The following is a 24,669-nucleotide window of genomic DNA, read 5'->3' as shown; positions in this document are numbered from 1 at the left end:
TATCCTTCCCCGACCACACCCAGGTGGAAAGTAGTCCCACAGGTAAAGTAGTTCCATTCAGGCCTCAAGAGGGCCTGGATGTAGCAGCATGGTCTGCATCAGGTAAGTGCACATTAAAACACTTGAACACCTGTCTAGCTTTATGAGCCTGGCGCCTAAGGCGCCAGGACAGGGGTCCAACATGAGCCTGGCGCCTAAGGCGCCAGGACTGTGTCCAAAGGGCCCCAGCTTGGGCCCGCTGGCACTTCTCTGGGGGGAATGATGCCTGCCTCTGGGGTTGCTGGGTCAGACCTGGCTCCTTGGAGGTAGGCATCATGACATTCTCTCTTAGCAAGAGTGTAACATAGTGTGATGCATTTGACAATCCACCTTGAGATAGCTGATTTGGAGACAGGATCCCCCTCTTTACCAGCTGCCACTGAAACAAAACATTGGTTTGTTTTCCTCAGTGGTTTCATTCTTTCCAGGTAGAACATGACTGCCCTGCGCACATCTAGTGCGTGTAGGCTTCTTTTGGCCATGCTAGTTGGATTCTGGAAAAAGGTAGGTAGTTCAATCTATTGGTTCACATGGAACTTCCGAGATGAATTTAGGCGCGAATCTGGGATGAGTGCGCAGAGCTACCTTATCCCTGTGGACTGTAACAAAGGGGCCTAGAACAGAAAGGGCCTGTAGTTTGCTAACCCTTCTGATAGAAATGATAGCCACTATGAAGGCCGTCTTATAAGTATGGTCTTTTAGACTTGCTTTATGCATTGGCTCAAAGGGAGATCCCATGAGCCTGGTTTAAACCACATTTAGATCCCATCCAGGAGCTGGGTGAGAAATGGGAGGATAAATCCTCTTAACCCCTTCCATAAAGGCCTTAATCACCGGTATCTTCTACCACAACACCTTTTGTTGTGATGCTGCTATATTACTGGTGGGGAGAGGGACATTTCCATTAGATGAGCGAACCAGGGTTGGCGGGCCCACATGGGGGCCACCAGTATCATGGTAACTGGTTCCTGGAGCATCTTGTGCACTATCTTGTGAGAAGGGGAGTCACGGGAAAAGTGTATACAAATTTTCCTGACCATGTTATCGAGAGACCGTTCCCCTTGGAGCGGTTCTGGGGGTACCTGGATGTGTAGTCTTGGCATTGGGCGTTCTCCTGAGTCGCGAACAGGTCAATCTCTGAGAAGCCCCATTCTGCAAAGACGTTGGACACGATGTCTTTGTGCAGACGCCATTCGTATTCTATGGGCAGAGGGAAATCTCTGAGCACATCTGCCAGAAGATTGAGTTCCCCTGGAACATGTTGCGACAACAGAAACATCTTGTGTTTGAGAGCCCACATCCAAATGTTTTGGGACTGCTTGGATAGCCCTGGAGAGTGAGTGCCCCACTGTTTGTTCAGGTAATACATGGCTGTAGTGCTGTCAGAATGTAGAATCAGCACTGTCTTCCCTTGTAGTTGCATCTGAAAGGCAGCTCCAGTAATTTTAAATGGTTGGACGCTCCTTGTGGGGACCACACTCCATGCGCTGTCTGCTGAAGCAGGTGAGCCCCCCACCCTGTGAGAGATGCGTCTGTCGTGAGAGTAGCTTCCACTGCAGGGGTGGTGAAGGTTTTCTCCTTCAAGAGGTTTTCCCTTGACCATCACTGCAGAGAGAGAATGAGGGCTGGCGAGACAACTACCATACCAGTATATGCATGACGTCATCATTCCTAGCAAACGCATGGCTTTGCGCAGTGTCACCTCCCGACTGGCACATATTGAGGGATCTGAAAAAGCATGTTCTGAACCCTCTCGTTGGAGGGGAAGACAAGGCCGTCTTTCGTCTTGATTAGAGCTCCCAGAAATTGTTTAATTTGACTGGGGACTAGACTAGATTTGTTCTCGTTGAAAAACCGAGACTGAACAGAAGGTCTACGGTCTTTTGGGTGTTCAAAAAACATGTGTCGTAAGAGTCCCCTGTTATGAGCCAGTCGTCGAGGTAAGGGTAAACTGGGACGGATAGTCTTTGCAGGTGTGCTGCTGCTACTGCCAGGACCTTTGTAAACACCATTGGCGCCGAAGCGATGCCGAAGAGGAGCACCTTGAATTGGTAATGCCTGTCCTCTATCATGAACCTTAGATATTTCCTGTGCACTGGCAACATTGAAATATGAAAGTATGCATCTTTCATGTCCAATGTTGCCATGTAGTGCCCCTGTTTCAACAGTGGGATCACACCCTGTAGCACTACCATGCAAAACTTTTGAGTTTTATGAACTTGTTCGCTGGGCGCAGGTCTAGAACAGGGAGCATGGTGAGGTCCTTTTTGGGTACAAGGAAGTACACTGAATAAACACCTTGGTTTACCTGAAGAATAGGGACGTCTTATATGGCGTCCTTTCCCAGCAGCACTTCCACCTCTTGATTCAGGATCTCCAGATGGTCCGGTGAGAGGCGCTGTGAATGCGGTGGTCTGAACTGTGGAGGTCGGGCGAATTCCACGCAGTTCCCGTGGGCGACCGTCTTTATGACCCACTGGTCTGAAGTTATCCCCTCCCATGCCGTGAGGAAAGCTGTTAAGCGCCCCCCCGACCGGGGAAACATGGGAGGGGACCTGGATCTGATGGTCATTTCTGACCAGAGGCTGCGTCTCCTCTAGGATTGGGGCCTCTACCTCTGCCTTTGCCGCGTCGCTGACCCCTTGGTGGGTAGTATGCTGGGCTTCTCCTGATGTTTGTCCAGCATTAAAGTTTCCCGTGGTATAGTTGTTCTGACTTGCACAGGACTGCCCTCGAAAGGACCAACGACAATTACCTCCCCTATTGGGGGGGAAGGTTTTTGAGTAATCTGTTGCAGGGACTTAAGAGTCTCATGCTCTTTCTTGGCCGTTTCCAGGGCCTCATCGACCGCCTTTCCGAAGAGATTAGTTTCTTCAATGGGTTTGTTGATGAGAGCGGCCTGTGTCTGAGGCTTGAAACCTGAGTTACGAAGCCAAGCGTGCAGCTTAAGTAAAGTGCCCTGGGCCACAGACCTGCCTGCTGTCTCAGCAGTGTCTAGAGTGTTCTTCATTACATTCTGGTTTACTTGCCTGCCTTCGGCCACAATGGTGAGAAGCCTGGACCAGACGGGTTCTGGGACTTCCTGGAGACCTTCCTGTACTAGGTTCCATTGAGCGTCTGCATAACTCGCCAGCAGCGTAATGTTATTCGCTTTGCATGTGGTATATACAGCAGCCGAGGTAACCCGCTTACCTAAGGCATACAACCTCTTGGATTCTTTATCCGGAAGCGCCACTCCCCCGTAGCAAGGGGTACTCCTGCCTGTTTCCGGGTTGTAGTCACTACCATGGAGTCGGGGTGGTGTGCTCTTTAATGTATTGAGGGTCCAAAGGAGCTGGCCCGAAATAGCTTTTCCACTCTTGGGTTCACTGCCTGGGTCTGAGCTGGCGACACCAGGGAGGGGGCCAATCTTCTAACAGAATTAAGGAGGGGAATGGCCTGGCTTGAGGGGGTGTCTTCTTGAGAATGTCCTCCACAAAGTCCTGCTTGGGTACCACTTCTTGAGTAGTGATTTGGAAGTGATCTGCTGCCTTCCTTAAAATGGCGAGCCGGGTTTGGACTGAGGGGAATATCAGTGTCCTGATCTTGTTGGGGGAGAGTCCATGGGTCTGTCTCCACTTGCTGGGTTTCTTCCCAATTGTCCGTGGCATCCGCCTGGTCCTCACTGTAGCCCTGCAGGAAGGAAGGGCCTTCTTCTTCACTGTAAATGTCCTGATAAGTGTCCATCTGGACGATGTCTTCATGATGGACTGGGACCGAGAGCTGATCTTTCTTGGAAACGTGAAGCCGATTTAAGATTAGGTTCTCCACGACATCTTTTCAAGTATGTTCAGAAAAATTGATAATTTTTTTCAAGACGATCCATGCACCCTTCAGATTTCTCCCTTGTCCACTTAGAGGAACCAGAAGGGCCTACAGGTGGAAAAAAACGTCATCTATGGCCCCTTGGCGTCGAAATTTGGCACTCAGGGTGTTTGAAAGAGGCTCCTGACTGTCCTCATAGGTCTTGCGAGAATCGGGTACCATGACGTATCTATAGATTTGCCCGCTGCCTGCCCCATGTTTTTCGATGGAGTAGGTATCAGCCCAACCGCTGAAGTAATTTTTGCGAAGGGTTTGAAGGTCTATTAGTAGATTTACCGCCTAACGCGGCGCTAGAGGGCCTAGCAGTAGGTTTCTTGCCTTGAGGCCTAGTCGTAGATTTAGGGCCTACCGGACCTTTATGGACCGTTGGTGCGTCAAAAGTCAGCGCTTCGATGTGTAAACCTGATTAAGGGGTAGCGCCCTTGTTTGTTTTGGAATGCCAAGTCGCAAAATGCTGCTGCGGATGCGGGGAAGGCTGCTGATCTGAACAATCAGAGGAATCCGCCGAAATTTTCAACAGCCCTACTGGCGCTTTCACCTTTTTTGACGTACCCGTCAAAATAAGTGGAGGGGTTGTGTGTTTAGTGTGATGCGTTCTTTGTATGCCCCTGTCGCCGGGTGTTGTCCCTGAAGCGAGACTAGCGTCAGGCCTTGAAGGGTCGGGGACGGGTGTGGCAGACATAGAAGTGTCCGCCTCGAGGACTATAACATTTGCAACGGATGTTTGGTCATCGGAGGTGCCCCTGTCACTTTCGGTGGGTGTGGCGGCGGGGGAAGAGGGTTCCGCACGGCGGCCCACCGCTTTACCTGGCGCTCCTTAAGGGTCTTAGGCCGAAGGAGTTTACAAGCCGCACACCGCTTCTTGTCGTGATCTAAGGGGAGACAAAAATTACACGTTCTGGGCTCGTCTTTCCACAGGTATCCGACCCTACACTTAGGGCAGAACCTAAATGGAGTCCTTTCCATAGCGAAAGGTGTAAACAAAGATGACCAGACCTAGAGGGCAAAGAGAAGGAAAGAGGAAAGACATAACGAAAATATGGCCACCCTGACACCACTCTCCCTACTGTGAAGACCGGTCAGAGTACCCGGCCACGTGGATGTTTCAGCTGCCGGATCTTAGGCGCCGAAATCCACTGCAGTAGACAAATCCCCCGCAGCCTTCGCCGAAGTTGTTCCTGCCGTCGAAGTGACTTAAAGGGGGAATAACCGACAAGTCGGTTTAAGATAAACAATGTCTCTTATGTAAGAGCTCCGCTATAGGGCGACCAGTTATCTGGGCGGAAAAAAACAATCTGAGGGACCTCGGCGCATGAGGGATTTTGGGTATACTACACGTCACGATAGGGATAGTGTTACAGACATGCCTATGCCAATGGGTACCACTGCATGTCGGACCATATGCACAGAATGTGATTCTAAGCAGATTAACAAGCATCATAAATACAAATACTGGGGACCACACCATTGGCCACTTGTTTAAAACCTGTCATGTTGATCCCCGGTTTGGAGGACTCTTCCCCTTCCTTTATGATTGCCCTTACCTCCTTAAGCTTCTTCTCTGGGAGAAGCTCCAGGATTGGAGCACGCTTATGCCACATCTCCCTACCATATCTGGCTATGATGGCTAGGGAGTTGGCTGCCTTTACTGTTGTGGCTCCAATGTTTTCGTGCCTCATTGGCCGCTGGTAGTGCGCATTTTTGCTTCTCTGATTTTGCTTCATGGCTTGCTGCTACCAAGATCACTTACTCAGGAGTTGGCTGAGAACTGAGACATTTTGGTGCATTTTCTGGTGGGTTGTCCTTTTTATCTAGGGGCCTTGTACCACTGAGATTGTGACTGGTCAATTCATTGTTTTCAGTCCCTTTTGCCAGACGTGGTTGAGGATGGGAATTGAGACCACTGCCTTTCTCCTCTTACCCATATGGTCAAATAAAAACCATTCCTTTTCATCCTCAGAAGCAAAGAGGCCAAACTCCTTGCATGCCTTCATTACTATATAATGGAACCCTGTGATGTTGTCAGGGAGAGACCGTTTGCTGATTCCTCGAAGTGGGGTAATTTTTGTGTGGAATCTGTGTCCCAATTGTCATCCTACCTCAGAGAGTCGGATGAAGATGTGGTATTGCGGGGTTCATCCGCCTCTGTATCCGTTAGCTCCCCTTCTTCCTGCACCGAACGCGCCAGTGGTGAGACAGTCCTGCTCCTTTTGTGTGAGGGGGAAGTTATCATCCGTGATGTAGTCCTGCCCCTGCATATTGGACAAAGAGTGGGGGATGCTGGCGGGGACGTAGAAAACAATCTGGACTGCAAGTGTCTTCTGGAGGACCTTGCTGACCTTCCCCGCAATGTAGACCTGGGTCTGGGGAGAGGTTGCTGTGGCACCACTGGTTACCAGGAAGTTGTAAGGCCAGCATCACTGGCCTCATCAGGGCTGCATCGAGCTGAGTGACGACCTTCTGTAGAGAGAAGAGTATCTGCATTTATAGTAGGGCCTGTGGGTTGGTTAACAGTGCCCTTTGTTGGTTTTGTAGGTGGGTGGGGCACGTGGGCGGTACTGGACCTGCTTCTTCGTGAGGCTGTCCGCCTGCAAGGTCCCGTTCCTGAATCTGACTCCCTGGCATTGGTGGCCTAGCCAGAGTCTCCTCCTGTATTATTACTGACTGTTCTGAGTCGGACTCTCCAGCCTGTTGATGCTATGTTTTGAAGTTGGTGTCAACCTCGTGCTGTAATATCTCCTCTGGTACTATATATCGGAGTACTGGATAGAGGAGATGTAGATGATGTGTTGTAGTTGAGTGTGTTCATCTGATTGAGGAGGCTGCACCTCCTGAGGAGGTTTATGCCTTTCCATCGATGGGGTTATCGCCAACGGAGCTGCCATCGACTATGTCAGCGACAAGCCATCTTTCTGTGTTTTCTTCGGTCCTGGGGGTGTTTCCTTCCCCGTTGCAGAGGCTGTACGCCAGGATGATGGGACTGTGATTGTGTGGTATTTTCCCATGGTTTTCTTCATCGACAAGTCTAATTTATGATGTGTCGTAGGGGTCGTTTTGTGGAGTGTCATTGACTAGATGGACTTTTGCAGCGGAGTGGATGAGGCACATTTGTGGAGTGTCGTCGACGAATTGGACTTGTGAAGTGTTGTCGATGAGCAAGGTCTTATGCAGTGTCGAAGGGCTAGATGCCCGATGCGTCATCTCCACGGATATCGACGGGATGACCTTACTCTGGTTTGTCAGGCCACAAAGACACACCCTTCATAGCCATCCTGGGCAGATAAATATGGCAAAGGGTGAAGTGAATAAGTCACCTAAAACACCCATACTCCCCCGAAATACCAATGATCCAGGACATGTGCAAAACAGATGCAGACTTGCTGCAATTCAGGAACTGGGAAAAAAAGGTGTCTACTCTTGGGGAGATCTATACGATGAGGGCTCCTTCAGGGAGTTTGAATCACTGCAAAGGGAAGATGACACACACGCTGGTCAATTCCTCTGGTATCGGAGGATACGAGAAACAGCAAAGACAAAATGGGACACCTGGCCTGAAGAATCGGAGTCAGACCCCCCTCACAATGCTACTATATAACTTAGGGGAGGGACAAAAAGTGGTCTTTTAGATATATAGCCACCTCAGCGACACCCCCAACCCAAAAAGTGAGACAATGAAAAATAAATGGGAGACAGACATGGGACGGAATTGTCAGAAGGCGAATGGAACAGGGCGTTAACATTTCCTAAAGCTGTGTCCAGAAACCATAGATTCTGGTTCATACAATTAAATATGCTTCATCGAACCTACCTGACTCCCTGCAGGCTAGCGACAATCAACAAACAAACGAGACCCCACTGTCCATGTTGTAAGGCGGATAAAGCAGACCTACTTCACATGTTCTGGGAATGCAACAAGGTGCAGTCTTTATGGATGAAAATAAAGCAGACATATGAAAAACAATGGGTGAAGCTAATGGACTGAACGTGCATATTGGCCAAAAGACACATTGCCATGTCCTGGAAAAAACCTGCAGGACCAAACTATAATGCATGGCACAACGAACTGGAAAGATGGGTCAATGCAGAAACAAGAGCATGGGAAGAAAGCGTAGTTACCAGGTCAACTGATGAGTAAAGCGCAACCCTAGAGGCAGGGAAAGACGTAACTAGAAGCATACTTTATCCCTCAGACGATAAACCCCCATGAACAAATACAGGCTGGATCATAATGAATTGCAGGAACACAACACCCCGCAGTGGAGGCCCGCATAGACTTGAACAGATCCCCGGAATCCCGGGACTCCCCTCTCTCCCAGTACCCCATCCTGCTGCACACCAAGAGACCGAGTAATGATACTGAGACTAGGAGACAGTTAAATGTTAAGTTAATTTTATAAAAGTAAAATTGTTACTGTTTATTATGTAATGCTGTTAATCCTGCTGCTAATGGCACATTAAATTTGATGTGTAGCTGTACAATAATAAATGTCAATAAACAAATTTGAAAATAAAAAATAGGTTTGTCAGGCCACAAGTGGCACAGGTCTTAAAAAGGGGCCTCATTTTGCCCTCCATCCCCAGAAACGTTCACACCGTGAAGCATTAGACTTGATGTTGTATAAGAAAATGCTTCTTTTTGAAAATGTTGTATATTTGAAGATTTGAACCTAAACTATGACTGTGGAAAACCAGAGGACTCCCTCAGCTGAACATGCGGTTAGAATCTGGGGGAAGAGGAGGGTCTAGCCTAGGGCTACTCGGGTTCCCATTGGTGGGGACCAAAACCACCCACAACAAGGGTATTAGGCTACAAAACGTATGTTCTTCTTGCCTAGTGCATGGGGAATCAAAAAGTAACTAAGGATTCCCATCCCGACGATGGGAATATTCACAGCATGTGAATCTATGGATGATCCACTGCTGTAGAAGCTTAGTGAACACTAAATGGAGTAGAATACTAACATCAATCATTCTAAGGGTGGAATGAAGTAAACCCATACCGTTAGTGAATTACCCAAATACCCAAGTGAAAAACAGTTACAACATAGGGCACACGGGTGACACAGAGACATAAGAAGGTGAGTGTAACTAAACGCCCTCAACTGAACATTTATGAATAACTGCAGAGCAGCAAGGCCTAAATGTCTTAAAGGATGTATAACAAATACTGATAAAGCCAAGAGCTGGAGAAGAACATTAAAAGTAATCACATCAAAGACATCCTGGTTAGGGGGCGCTAGAGGGCCAACCAAGATGGCCGCTCTTCTGTGAGCTCCCACGGGACTCCTAATTAATCCTGGATAATCGCTGCAATCCCTATCGTGAAGTCAGTTTTCCTGCACCTCATAGAACACGCCAAAGAATGTAGCATCTGCTACTTCCAAAATTATTGAAAACACGCCCCAAGAGATCCGGAACGCTGCGCACAAGGCCTCAGCAAGCTCTCCTTGAACATCGACGGGGCGGTCCCCAACTCGCCGGCATCAAGAGCGGGAGCCGCGGAGCGGGCGTGAGCTCCCCACATCATCGGAGCTGGTGTGGAACAGTGAGTGGAACGGGTGCCCCGAGGACTCCCCGGGCCGTTGAGGCACAACCGCTGCGGGAGCGCGGGGCGGTGCGTGCGGTCTCCGGCAGTGGGAATTGGCCCCATCCCGGACAACCCCAGAAAGGTGAGGAGTGTGGCAGCGGGGAGGGGGATGGCTCAGATCGAGCAGTACGGGCGAGTGGGGCACAATCGCCCGGTGCAGTGGACGGGCAGGCGGAGGGAGGAAGCGGGAGATCTCCCCGCGATACCTCTCGCCCCGTATTGTGGTGCCCTTATGCACAGGCAAACCCCAAACAAAAGGGCGCGGAGCGCCAAGAAGCGCAGCCCCCCTCCCCATTTCCCGGCGTGCTCGGAGGTGGCCGGACGCGAGCCTGGGACTGGAACGGGCCACTACTGGGCGAGATACACAAGCAAAGCAATGACCCACCTCCGGCACGCTCGAACATTGCAACTGCATAGACGTCCCGGTGGCGGGGCCGAGCAGACTCCCCTCTCCACTGGCTCACAGCAGGGCTCTGATCGCTGAGTCTCAAAAGTACTGTCAAGGAAGAGACACAGGCAATTAAAAGGAACAGTGTAGCACCAACGCAAAGAAAGCAACCACAAGCGCCAACAAGATATCTAACAGCACTCTGCAGCGGCTCCTATATCGCCAACGCAGTTTAGCCAGCTCCAGCCCTGCATGCTACCGCCATACATCCTTCAGACACTAACAATCACTCACCCAGAATTCGCTGGCAGGGGCTCTGCGGAACACCCGAGGCAGTGCTTCACCACACGCCAAGACTGGCTCCCATCACCACGTGCAAACCAAGCTATGAACAGATTCGAACCCACTGGGGCCCTGGGTCTGCATTTAAGGAACAACCACTGAGCTGCCAGGCACCCCCCCGCTAGAGCGAAGGGGCGCCCCACCACATGCCGTAGTAAATAAGAAGCGGCTCTCAGAGGGCTTGGGAATAACATCAGATAAAATATCAGCACGGGCCCAGGCACTTGTGGAATCATAGACGGTGGTGCGTGGCCCAGACCCCTTCCCCAGCAAAACTGCGTTACCAACCGGCTCTGCTTCCATTGCAGGATATCAACAAGAGGCCCAACTGCACGCGACGCACCCCGGCACCGACGGATCCATTAACCTGTCTGGGCTGGTCTCGCATCACACCAATCAGCTGGCTTTACAAGTGCACAGAGGAACCTGGATGAACACGGAAATGGGCAAATCGGACAAATGCAGCGAAAACTTAAGTTCAACGATGGACCCTCCTCCAAAACTTCCAGACATGAAAACCGCCCAGGGTCCCCACAAAACCCTGAAGGCCGGGAGGAAGATCACCCACAGCAGCTAGATATCCGCAAGATCCTATTAGATCTAAAAACAGGGATTGGGAACCTAGACAGTAAAATTGACTTGCTGTCGTCCAAAGTAGACTTATTACAACATCGCTTGGACAAGCACAAAGACAGATTAGACAACGCAGAACAGAGGATCTCAGATCTTCATGACGGCCCAGCATCTCTAACGCTGAGGGTTTCATCACAAGAAAGTCAAATGAAAACAGTTATGGCCAAAAACGAAGATTTGGAAGGTCGCTCCCGACGGAACAATATAAGAGTGGTCGGAATAAGAGAACAACCAGCACACAACAAAATGGAGGAATACATAGAAAAAATGTGCAAAGACCTCTTTGGGGACACAACTCTCTCACAACTATTTGTAATTGAGAGGGCACACAGAATCCCGACCACTAAACCTATCCCCAGAGCATCGCCTCGACCATAATAGCCAAATTGCTGAATTACAAAGACCGGGACACCATTCTGAGGCAAACAAGAGAGAAAGGCAACCTTCAATATCATGGAGATGCAATATAAATCTTCCCTGATTTTTCCCCAGCGGTCCAAACCCAAAGGAGATCCTTCACAGCAGTCAAACGCTGACTACGCGACAACCAAATCGCATACTCGATTTTGTTCCCCGCAAAACTCTGCGTCCAGCTGGAAGGGAAGGTCCATTAATTTATATCACCAGAAGACACCTTCCTATTCCTTGATAGACACGGGTGCAAGACATCGAGTGGCAATCAGGCAGCTCCTCGCAGGGAGTGAACAGAGAGCAACCCACCATGACACACAAGGATGCAGAGACCCGTAACCATGACTAAAAGATACTACATGTCGGGACGTCAGATTCCAATGACAAGAGGCGCACCCACCCCTGCGAGGTCGCTAGCACCCCACGCACAGCAACTTACATTTTTTTTGGGGGGGGGAAACCATACGGTGATTTGGGGGTTATCTGTGTAAGGGTTTGTTTACATATGTTGTTCTGGTTGAGCATTTTCCGGCCCAACTCCCGCACCACCTCACCCCTCCGCCCTCAGAGCCGATGCCTAACAGGCACAACCAAGCCCCCAGTTGGACTAAGGTGCCCTCTCGGATCGCCGAAAGCCGACACACAGCCCACACGCGGTGAACATGGAAAACACCAACTCAATTCAAGGTAGCCACGTGGAATATTAGAGGAGGAAACATCCCATCTAAAACTAGGAAGATCCTGCAGTTCCTTAAGCGCCACAAGGTCGATGTGGCCATGTTACAAGAAACCTATTTAACCTCAAGTAAAGAACACGCTTGGGCTCGAAACTAGGATCGCCATCGTCATTTCTCCTCCTACTCATCCTACGATAGGGTGGCCACTCTCATCAACCCTAAAACCGGCTTCTGCCTGATAAAAGTAGAAAAAGACTCCAACGGTAGAGGCCTGCTGGTTCGAGGAATTGTCGATGGGAAAGAACTCGTATTCGTTAACTCTTACAGCCCCAACGTGGGTGGAGCAAATAACTTCGACTGGGTCATGTCCCATCTCACACAGACCGGCGCAGCAACAATTATATGGGGAGGTGACCTCAACACACACCTAAACCCGCAAAAAGACAAGTCGCAAGCCAACGCAATTCCCATGTCCAAGGCCAGCCTTCCACTCAAGGAGATATGCAAAGCTTACAATTTGGTAGACATATGGAGACATGGCAACTGGGAGAGTCGCAAATTCACCTTCCACTCTGAGGTTCACAATACAACCTCACAAATAGACTATTTTCTCGTCTCACCACAAAGTGCATTCCAGTGGGGCGAGTGCAGGATCCTTCCAAGAACTTTCTCCGACCACGCAACCGTGACCCATGAGTGCATCCCTCCCAAGGGAAGGGTGGGAGCGCCACACTGGCGCTTCAAACCCGGAGCCCTGACAGACCAGGTATTCGCAACAGAGCTACGAGAATAAATCGTCTCCTTCTTAAATATAAATCAAGACTCAGTCCAATCAGCAGGAACACTTTGGGAAGCACTGAAGTTATATATATATATGAAGTTATATAAGAGGTATATGCACAGCCAAGGGAAACCGAATCCTTAAAACAATTAGAACTGAACTAGCGGCGAGCGAAGAACACCTGAAAACATGTTGGCCAGAATTCTGGCCAATAGACTGATCCCCCTCATGCCAGCACTGGTACTTGCCGACCAGGCAGGCTTTGTACCTGGCCACAATACAACGTTCGGTGTAAGAAGAATGTTTGGATCTAATTGAGCGGTTGACCCCTCACATCAGGCAGTTGCAGTCCTTCTCATGGCCCTTCATGTTCGCAATGCTCAGTCAACTTGGACTGGGGAACCAATTCATCAAAATGGTTGCACTACTTTATAACGCTCCCCAATCAACCATCATCCTTGGTTCAACAAGATCCACAACGGTAAACATCCAACGCGGGACCAGACAGGGCTGTCCACTATCGGCGCTGATTTTTGCGCTGGTGATGGAACCCTTAGCCTCCCGCCTATGGTTACGACACATCCAAAGAGGACTGAATATAGGACCCCACAGGCTGGTTATCTCGCTTTATACAGATGACGTTGTGCTATTCATTCAGAGCCCTACCGAAAACCTAAACCCCATAATGCATGAGATAAATAAATTCAGCGCGGTCTCTGGTCTGAAAACTAACCATTCTAAATCAATTATTTTCCCACTAACTCCCAACACCCCAAAATTCGCTGACGAATATAACTTTAAGTGGGAAGATTCTCATGTAAGATATCTTGGGATTCTTCTGTCACTGAACCACCAAGACATTTTCCAAGATAATTACGAAACCACATTGAGATCACTACAGGAAAAAGTAAATAGATGGAAAGCACTACCATTGACGATCTGGGGTAGATCGTCATTGGTTAAGATGATAATCCTACCCAAACTCCTTTACCTGTTCACCAATATCCCAATACTACTCCTATGCCTTTACCTAGGGAAATTAAAGAGCCTCACGCTGGATCTCATCTGGGCCGGGAAGCCGGCCAGAGTGGCCTTTTCAACCCTCACACTTCCAACCACAAGGGGTGGGCTAGGGGTGCCAGACCTCGAACGGTATTACTGGGCATCACAGGCACACTTTCAAGCTACTGGTACTCCACCCAGTCCATCAGACCGCACGTTCAGATAGAGCGAGCCCTCGCATCACCCAATCTCCTAAGACCGGTCATCATCAGCCATCAGTGAGTACTCCACTCCACACTGAATGTGGTGCAGGCCACATATGCTATTTGGAGAAAAATCACCAAAACGTATAGGGTAACGACCAGATACTCTCCCCTTCTTCCAGTCAGATTCATACCTGGATCCCCCTTACAAACGAAAAAGTGTTCCTCCAATGGGCTGATAAAGTACACATCCAATCACTTTGCAATATGTTTATTGAAAATACATTCATGTCACCTCAACAAGCTAAAGAAAGAGGAAGCACCTCCTCGCTGGACATTTTTATTTATTTCAGATTGTGTTATGCTATCCAAGCTCTCTTCCCATCATCTCCAAGTCAACCTCCAACCTGGCAACTACTACATGGCGTGATCCAAGCGCAAGGGGAGGGCAGACTAGTGTAGTCAATCTACTGTTCGCTTCTAGCCTATACGGTACCAGAAAATCTATGCACGAAAGAACGGTGGAAAAGGCACTTCAGGCTCCCATTTCCGATGAAGAATGGGCAGACATACTTAACCAGACACAGAGGGTCGCACTGAACTCCCGATTCAAACTTATCCACTTCGAGTACCTAAACCAAACACATTACACCCCAGCTAAAAGATGTATACACAATCCAGAGTCGTCGGCGAAATGTGAGAGGTGCGGAAAACTTGCAGCCGACTTCCTACATCCTGCCTGGGGCTGCCCGACACTAAACACCTTCTGGTCGCAAGTCCTTCAAGAGATAGAGGCAATAATTGGGGTAGAGCTAAAACCCGTCCCCGCAATAGCGCTTCTTGGAATGACAAAACAACTGACACCCTCCGTAAGGAGAGTGGCAAATATTTTGCTGGTCCTAGAACGTAGGAGAGTGGCCATGGCCTGGGGGCAGGGCCCGGTGCCCACATTTTCAAAATGGCAGAAAAACATACTCTACTGTCAAGACGTGGAGACAGAGTTCATAAAAACACTGCCATTGCACGCACGCCCCCCAGACATTTGGGGCCCCTACGCTGCGCACCCGATGAACAGCAAAGGAGACTCCTCGTCCCCCACAACCCTAGTCAATCAACAAGCTGAGGGACAATAACGAACTGGTACAGGGGGAGTGACAGTCAAACAAACTGCATATAGCATGGATAAAGTGACGCAATGAACACTTGCAGCCGAGGGCGGCAGGGAGGGGGGAGGTTGGGGTGGGCAACCGAGGGTTAAACTGGGGCAAGTAGATAGTCCCAAGGCTGGGCGGAACAAGTGCGGGTTTGTTTTTTCTTTGTTCGGCTCTTCTTTTGTCTATTTCTATTATTTGTTTTGTTTCATTTTACTTGCTGTTGGTTCTCTGTTTTGGAAACTATAAATAAAGTTAAAAAAAAAAAAGACATCCTGGTTTTGTAACCTGTAGCGGGTGGACTGTTTGGTCTGACAACTGTGCCTTGACCAGTGAGCCCTACACATTGAGAATTCAGAGAAATTGCTGTAATGAAGATAAAGTCTTGGGGAAGGGAACACAGACTTAAGGAGCTACATTGTGTGGTCTGGGGAACAAAGACCCATGTTCTTTTGCTTTCTGTGAACAATGGTGCTGGAAACTTGGGGAAGGAAACCCAGAGGATTGGTTTTGAACTATACTGAACTATGTTTCCGTGAACCGGTGAAAGGTAATCCTGAGACTTTCATGGAACTTTGTTATACTAGGGGAATGGCAGCTGAGAGAAAGCTGTGAGCTGGAAGAGGCTCAGGACTTTGAGTTGAACACTATTTCTGTTGATTTCGACATCCCTACACATTGGTTAGCTTCAGTTGTGAGGGCAAGTACAGGGTTTGTACACAGACTTTTAAGATGAACTCTTTGACTCAGACTTTCCTTAGTTTAGTTCAGGTATGCAAATCCAACTTTAGTATAGGGCAAGTTAGGCCTTCGACCATCCTAACATTTGATTTAATAAAGTATTTTCATTTGCATTTTAAATCTGTTGTCTGTGTCTTACTTCATGATGCCTTCACATCACCTAGAAAATCAGATCAGGGTACAAGTGTGTCTATCACAACTTGCCAGCTCCACCCCCCATAGTGATGGCAGGGGTACAAAGTCAACTACCTAGCACTACTCTTAACTACCCATGTAACCCTAGGCGTGTTGCAATTGGGAGCGTACTCTATTTTGGTTGCTTACATCATTTCTTCAAGAAGTGTTTTTAAAAAGACATGTGTTACTTATCTGTTGGCTCTGGCAACACTTGTGCAGGCAACCATTCAATTTCCTACACCCCCTTGCCTCCGAACCAGGAACATGGACTCTTCCGAGACATTGAAAGCTTTCTGACATACTAGGGAATGACTTCTCAAGTGAGATTCCTGCCTTATAAGCAAGGTTTTAATATACTTTTTATTCTTTTGCTACTATCCTGTTACAGTTTGTGCACTTCTTTATTGAATTGCTTTTGACTATGTTGGCGGGTTAAGTGCTGTGTAGTTCCTTCATAGAGTGTGAGAAGATTGAGCAGTGTGAGGAGAGCGAGCAGTGTGAGGCGAACTAGCAGTCTGTGGAGGGTGTGAGAGTGTGTCTAGATGGATGGGTGTTGTGTAAACTATAATATACCTAGGTTTTACCTGCATGTGTGATTAAGGACTAATAGTGTATTAGTATACTTCTGTCTGCTGCTTCATCACTTGGGTATCTCTACATGTTAACTGTACTTACACGCTAGACCCTGATCTCCTTAAGTCTGTCTTACTGCTCTGCCTACATTACCTTGTGAGAGTTTGGCTAGACCAAGTGTCTGTACCCTTGTTCACCAACTTGGTGGCTCTCCACAGAGCCAGTTCTGAAAATCCTTCCCAACACTTAATCAAATAAATTGTCAATGAGATTATTTTGCAGTACATAAAAGACCTGAAACGGGTATGGCGGTAGAGGGAAAATAATCCAGATTCTCCTTTTCATTTTCTAAAAGAAATACTCAGTGGCATTTTAACTAGCCTTTTCAACTGCCTTGCAATTTCAAGCAACACAGAAATTATCAGTTTCCGTAAGAGAACATTTGAGACAAACAGTGAATGTTTAATTAAACTATGATATTTGTCCCCTACGGTCAACGATTTGTGACATTTCAGAACTTTTTTCTTCCTCCATTTTAAAATGAAAACTCAAGCAATGCTATTGTGATTGCTGCATTTTTAATGTAATAGAAGTGAGCATGATGACGAAAGTATTATTCTGAATAATCATTCACCCATTAATAGTCAGGTCAGTGTTTTCGTGCAATTAGTGATGCCAGTTAATCCGAGGCACCTCACTATTTGATCACGCAGACCACGGATTGACCAAACCAATGCTGAGACTTTCGAAATAAAATAACTTCCTGAACAAGACATCAGTTCCTTATTGTACTGATTTCAGCCAAAAGGACAGTCTCTCCTTGCATGCTTTGCAAATCTTCATAGATTCAACAAGAGACTTTATGTTGTCTGCAGACTAGGTTATGGTCGAAATAGGTTGTTAAACGAAATGTGAAGACCACACTTTACAAACTGCTGTTTGCCAATAAGTTGCTATCAACGCTAGTTCATACTGTCTTGACTTTCATTACTTTCATTCTCACATTTCTAAACTTCCTGACTTTTGTTTCAGGTGTTTTTATGAGTCTTGCTTTAACTTACATATACAGAATTTGTTGCCATACGTTTTTATCACAAATAATAAATGTGAAAACCTACACAAGTACCTAGGACCAGTGTGTTATAGCTCTTCTGTATTAGAGAGTCAATAGGAGGACATTACACCAGGTGTAAATCGTTAGCACTGTGTACAGCGTGTCCCCCTCCTCCCCTTTTTATCGTCTACAGTGACTCATCCCACTGTTATACTATATAGGTTTTCCTGTCGGGACAAACCCCTCTTTATCTTCAACAACAGAGCACCTGGCAATTGAAGCCATCAATTTGGTCTGTGTAAAGCATTGATTTTTTTTTAATCAAAGTTTATTAACAGAATTGTGAATCTGATATGTAAAATAGTCCGATTCACCCATTAATTCCCCTTTAATGTCCACAATTACAATCAAAGGGAAATGAAGTCTCTCTGCATGGATAAGAGGCTGCCTCAGTTACTGCTTCAGTGGAAATGTATACTGTCTTCACAAGCAGAGATGGAAAGAAAATGTGAGTGCTTGTGTCCTTTGTTCACCTGCACGCTTCAGAGGTAATGTGTTTGGGCAAATTCCCCAGCCCCAGTTCTTTTGGGAAAATTCCCCAGCCCCAGTTCTTCTCTCAGAACCTCCCCACTTAGTGTCTCTTCCAAGTCTCCAATAATTGTGTGGGTCATGTTACTTTCCTGCAATTTAAGTCTATTGCTCAAAGGGAAACACTTGGTTGTTTGGTTCCGGGAGAGATGGCAAGATAACATGCACTGCGACTGGTGGATTGCAAAGCATGCTGACTACAACGGTTGGCCTTACCTTGTAACAGGTGGTCATTGACTCGTGGCTATGCTCGGCTTCCTGATGGGGAGTGGATCTGTGCCCTGCCCAGATTCGTTTTACTTGTCTCACAACCTGGCACAGCCAGGACACAATTGGAGCCCCCTCAATACATGATCTGGAAAGTTGCACAATGCAGAGCTCTGTCCACAAAGGCAGCAAGGGTAACAGGAGGGTTGGTGGGGCAGCAGGGAATCTACCAAGAGCACGGCAGAACCAAGACAACCTTCCACCATACTTCACCAGCACACTGGATGGAGAATTCGGTCTACTCACCTTTTTCTCCTGAAATGCAGTTCCCCCGCCAGACCAAACCTTGCTAACATCTTCCTTCAGGACACAGAACTTACAGTGATGGCTATTTCAAATGCTGGGAAATAGATATTCTGAAAGCAAGCCATATCAGATGTCCTTTTGCAAAAATAAGTTAAACCAGGCGGTAGATCCTCAAATGTTTAACCATTTCCTCGCACCTCTTTGCCCACACCCCCACTTTCAATGTTCCTGGTGTGGACATTGAATTTCTAAAAAATCTCTGCTTGCAATGTCCAATGCTGCTTGGGTTGGTGGCTTTTAGATGTTTCCCATTCACATGCCCTATGAAGAATACCTTATTCCTTTTGTCTTATATAGTGAAAGCAGCCTTACTTGCTAGGAAGATCCTTCAGTTCTGGAAAGAGGTTCTCCACTGGCTGTTCCTCAAACTGGTGCAGGCATTCATTCTGCAGAAAAAGAAACGGAAGAGGTGAGAACACACATCATTGGTTGAGGGGGAATATGATAGGAAATAGAGAATGTGAAGGAAAGAACACAATCATGACAGTCTACGAAACACATTGTAGTATAAAATCCTATAAGATCCACCAAAACTGCAGCCAATAGAAGGTCCAGTCCCAGAGCGTATAATGCTGCATGCTTCCCTGTGCAGGCAAGAATACCACTGAAAAATATCAGAGCTTTTACCTTTTTATCACGCGGAAACATGCAAGACTTCAGTCATGTCCCCCAGCAGTCAGGCCACAGTAATGTGAATCCATTCAAGCAGGCTGATATCAGTCAAGGAACACTCAAAACCATAGGCAACAAAGATGCACAATCCTGAAACCCACATCCTCACATGGGTAACGTAACATCCGCTCAGCACCTACTATTTTTGGCATGAATAAACAAAACACTGCTCTGATCATCCATCCTGCTTGAACATATCCCAGTCAAGCATCTCATGACTTTGCGCCGGATGGCAGGACAATCATGTGGTTTAGAGTGCTCTTACCTCTTTATAGAGATGAATTTGCTGGTCATTGCCACTGAGCAGAAAGACAGTCTCTAGCTTTTCTCCATCTTGTACCCTAAAAAGGAACAAACAGCAAAAAATATACTTTACAAGAGCAAAGAATGCCATGGGTCAAAGGGTCTGCAATATCAGTATATGTCACACTAAAGAATTATTGAAAGCAATACTGCACTTGCATCAGGATACCTGAGAACACATAAGTGCACTTGCTAAATCTATAAAGTACAGTCAGAAAATATTTAGTACTTTTTTCAAATCTATTTCAATCAGAATGTACCTTACAAAAAACAAATGTTGCACATATTCATGAAATCCCATTTACAAGAATATTGTTAGAACAAATAGCCTTTAGTATAAAAGAACATCTGTCTTTAAGTCTCAGTGGGCGCCATCTTCGAATTACCATTGCCAATGTTATAGACTGTGCGTCAGAGCACACTGTGCTTATGGCAGACACTAGACCACTACATTCAGATCTAAATACTCACAGCATGACTTCCATAGGTTCACATTCTTATGATAATACATTAACTACTCCACTCAGTTTTCTTCTTTAGCCAAGCATATATAAACATCTTAAGAACTGAGAAGTAAAGGCGTATAAGCCTTTTTTCAGTGTCATTCGGCTGTGCTGTGCAAATCCTGATTGGTTTGCACCGCAGGGACTTTTACTGTGTGGAACTCAGACGGTAGTCCGTTTCACCACTTATGGCTGTGTTGACACCGTCAGGATGGTGTATCAGAATTCTACAGGTAATTAGTTCAGCATGGGTTGGACAGGTTATTCTTTCGTGCTGAATATTATGGATCCGGCTCCAGATCCAGGCAGATAACTCTGTCATTGGGTAACCGCATTACCCTTTTTTCATATGTGAATTGATGCGACAACCTGAATAATGGGAAAGGGAATGAATACCATCACAAGATGAAATAATAGAGAGGAGGCTCTGCTTAGAACATGCAGGTCAGAAATTGATAACCTTGAGAGCAATACGTGGTGCAACATGGAAATTAGGAAAGAGTAGATTATAGGTCTTGAAAAATGTTTTCTTTGAATAGGGGAAGATTACATCGCTCCAATGGAGATATTTTACATGTTTGCACATCGAAACTACAACCCGTCCTGTTGAAGGCCGATCTGTAATTAGAACGGGAAGTACTATTATCATGTACCCTAAAGGGCCAAAAAACAGCATGTCAACGATATGTAACGTTTGTGTCATTGACACAAGACGTCGTATGGTACAAGGAGCGTTTCAACTGAAAACTAAAAGGACAACCAGGGTTAGAGGATGAATAATCTCACTCCTGTGTTACATAGTAGATACACTAATTAATTTGATGGTCTTAGCCTCACCACCTTTATAAATGAGACCCAAATTATTGTTTGCTAAAAGTACTATGGTTGATCATTTGTTTCACATTTACTAACCCCACAGATGTAAACTATTTTAAATGTATTGTTGTTGAATTGTGCTTTAGATTGGCCTTTACAGAATTCAAATATTTAAAAGTAATGCATAAAATATTTTTGCAACAAGATCAATTGATGCCTACAAATATCTTTCTATATGGATGACCATGTGTTCTCTTTCAATAAGACAGCCTGCTTGTTGTGTGATTGCAAGGTCTCACTGTGAGGGTGGCTTTTTCAGCAATTGCCCTTATGTGGTATCCCTTAATATTAGGATCCATCATTCAGTGCATCAGCTCCCAGCACTTGTCCTCGAGCTAGCTCCACCTTCTCCTTGCGCTTTCTTTAAGATATCCGGCAAGAATAGGTGATCTTTCTTTTCAAGTGCCCACGACCACACAATTACTAACCTCTTTCACTTTATCCTTTTCAGCGCAGGAATCTCATTTACTAATGTTGTGTTTCGGCAGCATCTTTCTGGTCATCCCAGGACAGATTGTCTCATGTCACCCGATGACTGGGTGCTAGAGAAAGTCTGCTCGGCGTCATCATTGTGGACTCGCCTGAAATTGTGGCAGCGAAAGTGCATTTTGAATCACTAATAGAGATCCATGTCTAGACAAAAAGGTCCCAGGGCGAAACACTAGAAAGTGTCACCCAACCTTTACCCCAAAACCTGTACCCTGTGAGGAGTCATGAATGAAAGACAGACACAAAGTTTTCATGTTTTAGTTATAAACGTTTATTCTACTTGAATGGGTTGGGAAAATGCCTCTCTGACCTTATTCTAAAGAGGAGTTTCCCTACCTAAAAAACAAACTAAATATCTGTCTTTGTCAGGATGTCGTATATCAAAAGCTGTCCGTGTATCCAAACAATCTATCCAGACCCTCACACTAAAACAAAATAATAAAGTGATGGGGGTAATGTTTATAACCTGGTATCTGCAAAATAAAAGTGTTCTCAAACAAAAGAAGAAGAATTCCAACATAAAATGTTCTCCAGAAATGGAAAAGACCTTAACTCCAGAGGGGGATCCCCTTCCTTTGGATTCTTCCAATCGTATCAAAAAATGTCTATGGGTCTAACAGTTCCTTTGTGTCTTTACTGGCCCACAACAATCCTGTTAGACACACACTGTTCAGTTTTAGAGGTTTTTCTTCAACAACATGTTCCTGCTTGTAACAAATGTTCCTTCCTTGTTTAACAATCACTGTCTGCTTGACACTCCTTGTATGTCTGTACTTTTATTGGTGCACTCCCCTGCTAGGATTCTTGATGCATTTTCTGTTGCCTGGTGCACTCTCCTGCCAGGACTTCACTTGTATCTCACAACTGACTAGTATACACCCCATCTCTTTTATTTCACAACTACTTGGTATATGCTGGCCAGGACTTCTCTTGTCTTATAGTTCCTCTTTTTAACTTCGAGTAACTACCTCTCTTGTTGGCTTGGTATATCTGTTTGACAAGCATTCACTTTACTTTCTGTGATTTCACAATGTTCAAAAATCGTTTGCCTTCTTGAGTCAAAAACAATCTTCTTGTCAGTGCACTTTCTGTAACTTTACAATGTTCTATTTATCTTTGGCTTGTGGTTGCCGCAACACCTCAGGGTCCCCACTCTGCTTTGGCAGACATATCGGTTTCCTGTAGCATTTTCGGGCTTGCTCTCACTTACGCGCCATACCTTCCCTGCCTGCTTCCCATTCTGGACGGCTCCGACATCCCTCGAGGCTTCCTTGTGGCCTTGCTGCTGCACGCTGGCTTCTCCAGTAAGGAGAACACTGCTTCTCTTGGCCGCTGGATGCACAGGGACCCTCTTGCGGTTATTGGTGCCTCCACAGCCTCGCACCACGTTTCTTTCCTTCTCTGCCGGTGAGCTCCCTCGCTCTGCCACGGCAGCTTGCCCTCACTGAAGCAGTCATGTCTTTTCCCAAGCTGCATTTTACTGTGTAGTTCACATTTCTAGAGGGCCCGCACACAGGTCTCTTCCTCCAAAAAATAGCACACTCATTACACTTGCAGCCGTGTCAATTCCTTAATCCTCCTCGTCTCAGTACTTAGGTGGTTATGGGATTTGACGTCCACTGATATTAACTGAGGATTTGGGAGGTTATGGGAATGGAAGTCCTTTGATGGTTTTTGATGCATGGTCTTTTGAAAGTCTTTCTCAAGTATGTGATACAAAGAATCAGTTCCACATGAAGGGTAACTAGAACTAAAAAAGGCTCTCTTAGATTTCTGGGAGCTCTTAGACCAGGTATTCTCAGTGCTGTTAGTTTTTAGATTAAAAATGAGGTTTGTTTGTAGGGTGTTAGAAAGAGGTTCTTTTTCTTCCCTAAGGTGGGACAGACACATGGCAATAAGTCATTAGGACATCCAGTAACAGCGGGGTCGTCCTTATGGGAAAATAGGGAATACCACGTCTCATCAATTGAAGTCATGACATTCCACGGTAGTTGTCTCCTCCCATGTGATGCTCCCTCATACGGCCACCCCCAGGGTCGGGATCAGGTAGCAGCTGCCACATGGGAGGAGGTTACTGCCAGGAAAACAGTTATGAATCCGCACAACCCCCACAGCAACATTATACAATCGCTACAGTACAAAATAAAAGCTGGTTTATGTTGTATTGTGCCTGTCTGAGGTGAGGTAACTTGTGATGTCATGAGGAATGTTTATGTCTGGATGATGGAATATTCTGAGTGAGTGTTCTGTGTAGAGGCGGTTACAGCTGGCTGGCCCTGGGTGATGGGAGCCGGTGTTGTCACAGGTTATGTCCTTTATGTCTTCATGTGGATATGTAAATAAGATCTTGGAAATAAACTTACATGAAGTAAATCTTAAAGAGCCTGGAACCTGCTTTTTAACAATGGCGACGAGGATGGGGAAGTGGGGTGTTTGTGATCTCGGTGATGTTGTATGTTTCCACTTTGTGAATCCCTGTTGGAGTGAGGTTGTGGTTGTCTTTTTGGAGGCTTTGAGGTCTCAGTACTCTAAAGTGGCAGTCTAGAGGCCTGCTGGGGTTCCAGGGTGGCAGCCTGGACACCCGCGTTGTTGTAGGCGGGGGCAGGTGGTAGGAAGTGTAGCAGTCTTGTGGTTGTTCAGGAATGTAGGTGAAGTAGCCCGGTATTAGGGTTGGCCAGGTCCTGGGGTGAGAGCCCAGCTGCTTGTTTGTGGCAGGAACAGGCAGATGGATGACAGTATTTTTGTTATTGGTACATGGAATGTAGTCTGTCAGGGTGTGATGTTTTGATGGTTGGGTTTGGCCGTGGAAGTGTCTGTCTGCCAGTTGAGTGTTACGTGTGCGTATATCTTGGAAGGTGGTAGTTGTGTTGTTCTGGTATGTGAATTGTTCTGTGCATGTATGGTTTAGTAAAGGAGGGAGGTGTGTTGTATTGTGCCCGTCTGAGGTGAGGTAACTTGTGATGTCATGAGGAATGTTTATGTGTGGATGATGGAATATTCTGAGTGAGTGTTATGTGTAGAGGCGGTTACAGCTGGCTGGCC

At 46.7% G+C, this 24,669-nt stretch overlaps 1 protein-coding gene across 1 annotated transcript in view; it reads right to left on the bottom strand.

Moving 5' to 3' along the window:
- KPTN (kaptin, actin binding protein) overlaps positions 1–24,669 on the bottom strand; it is a 424,265-nt gene that overhangs the window by 165,843 nt on the left and 233,753 nt on the right. The window contains exons 5-6 of the mRNA XM_069644343.1: positions 19,722–19,797; positions 19,097–19,170 (exon numbers count right to left, since the gene is read on the bottom strand). Coding sequence (XP_069500444.1) covers positions 19,097–19,170; positions 19,722–19,797 — 150 coding nt within the window. The remainder of the gene's footprint in view (positions 1–19,096; positions 19,171–19,721; positions 19,798–24,669) is intronic.

Source organism: Ambystoma mexicanum, chromosome 2p (assembly GCF_040938575.1).
Source record: "Ambystoma mexicanum isolate Mex_15411 chromosome 2p, UKY_AmexF1_1, whole genome shotgun sequence".
Lineage (NCBI taxonomy): Eukaryota > Metazoa > Chordata > Amphibia > Caudata > Ambystomatidae > Ambystoma > Ambystoma mexicanum.
This window is presented reverse-complemented; position numbering and strand designations above follow the sequence as displayed.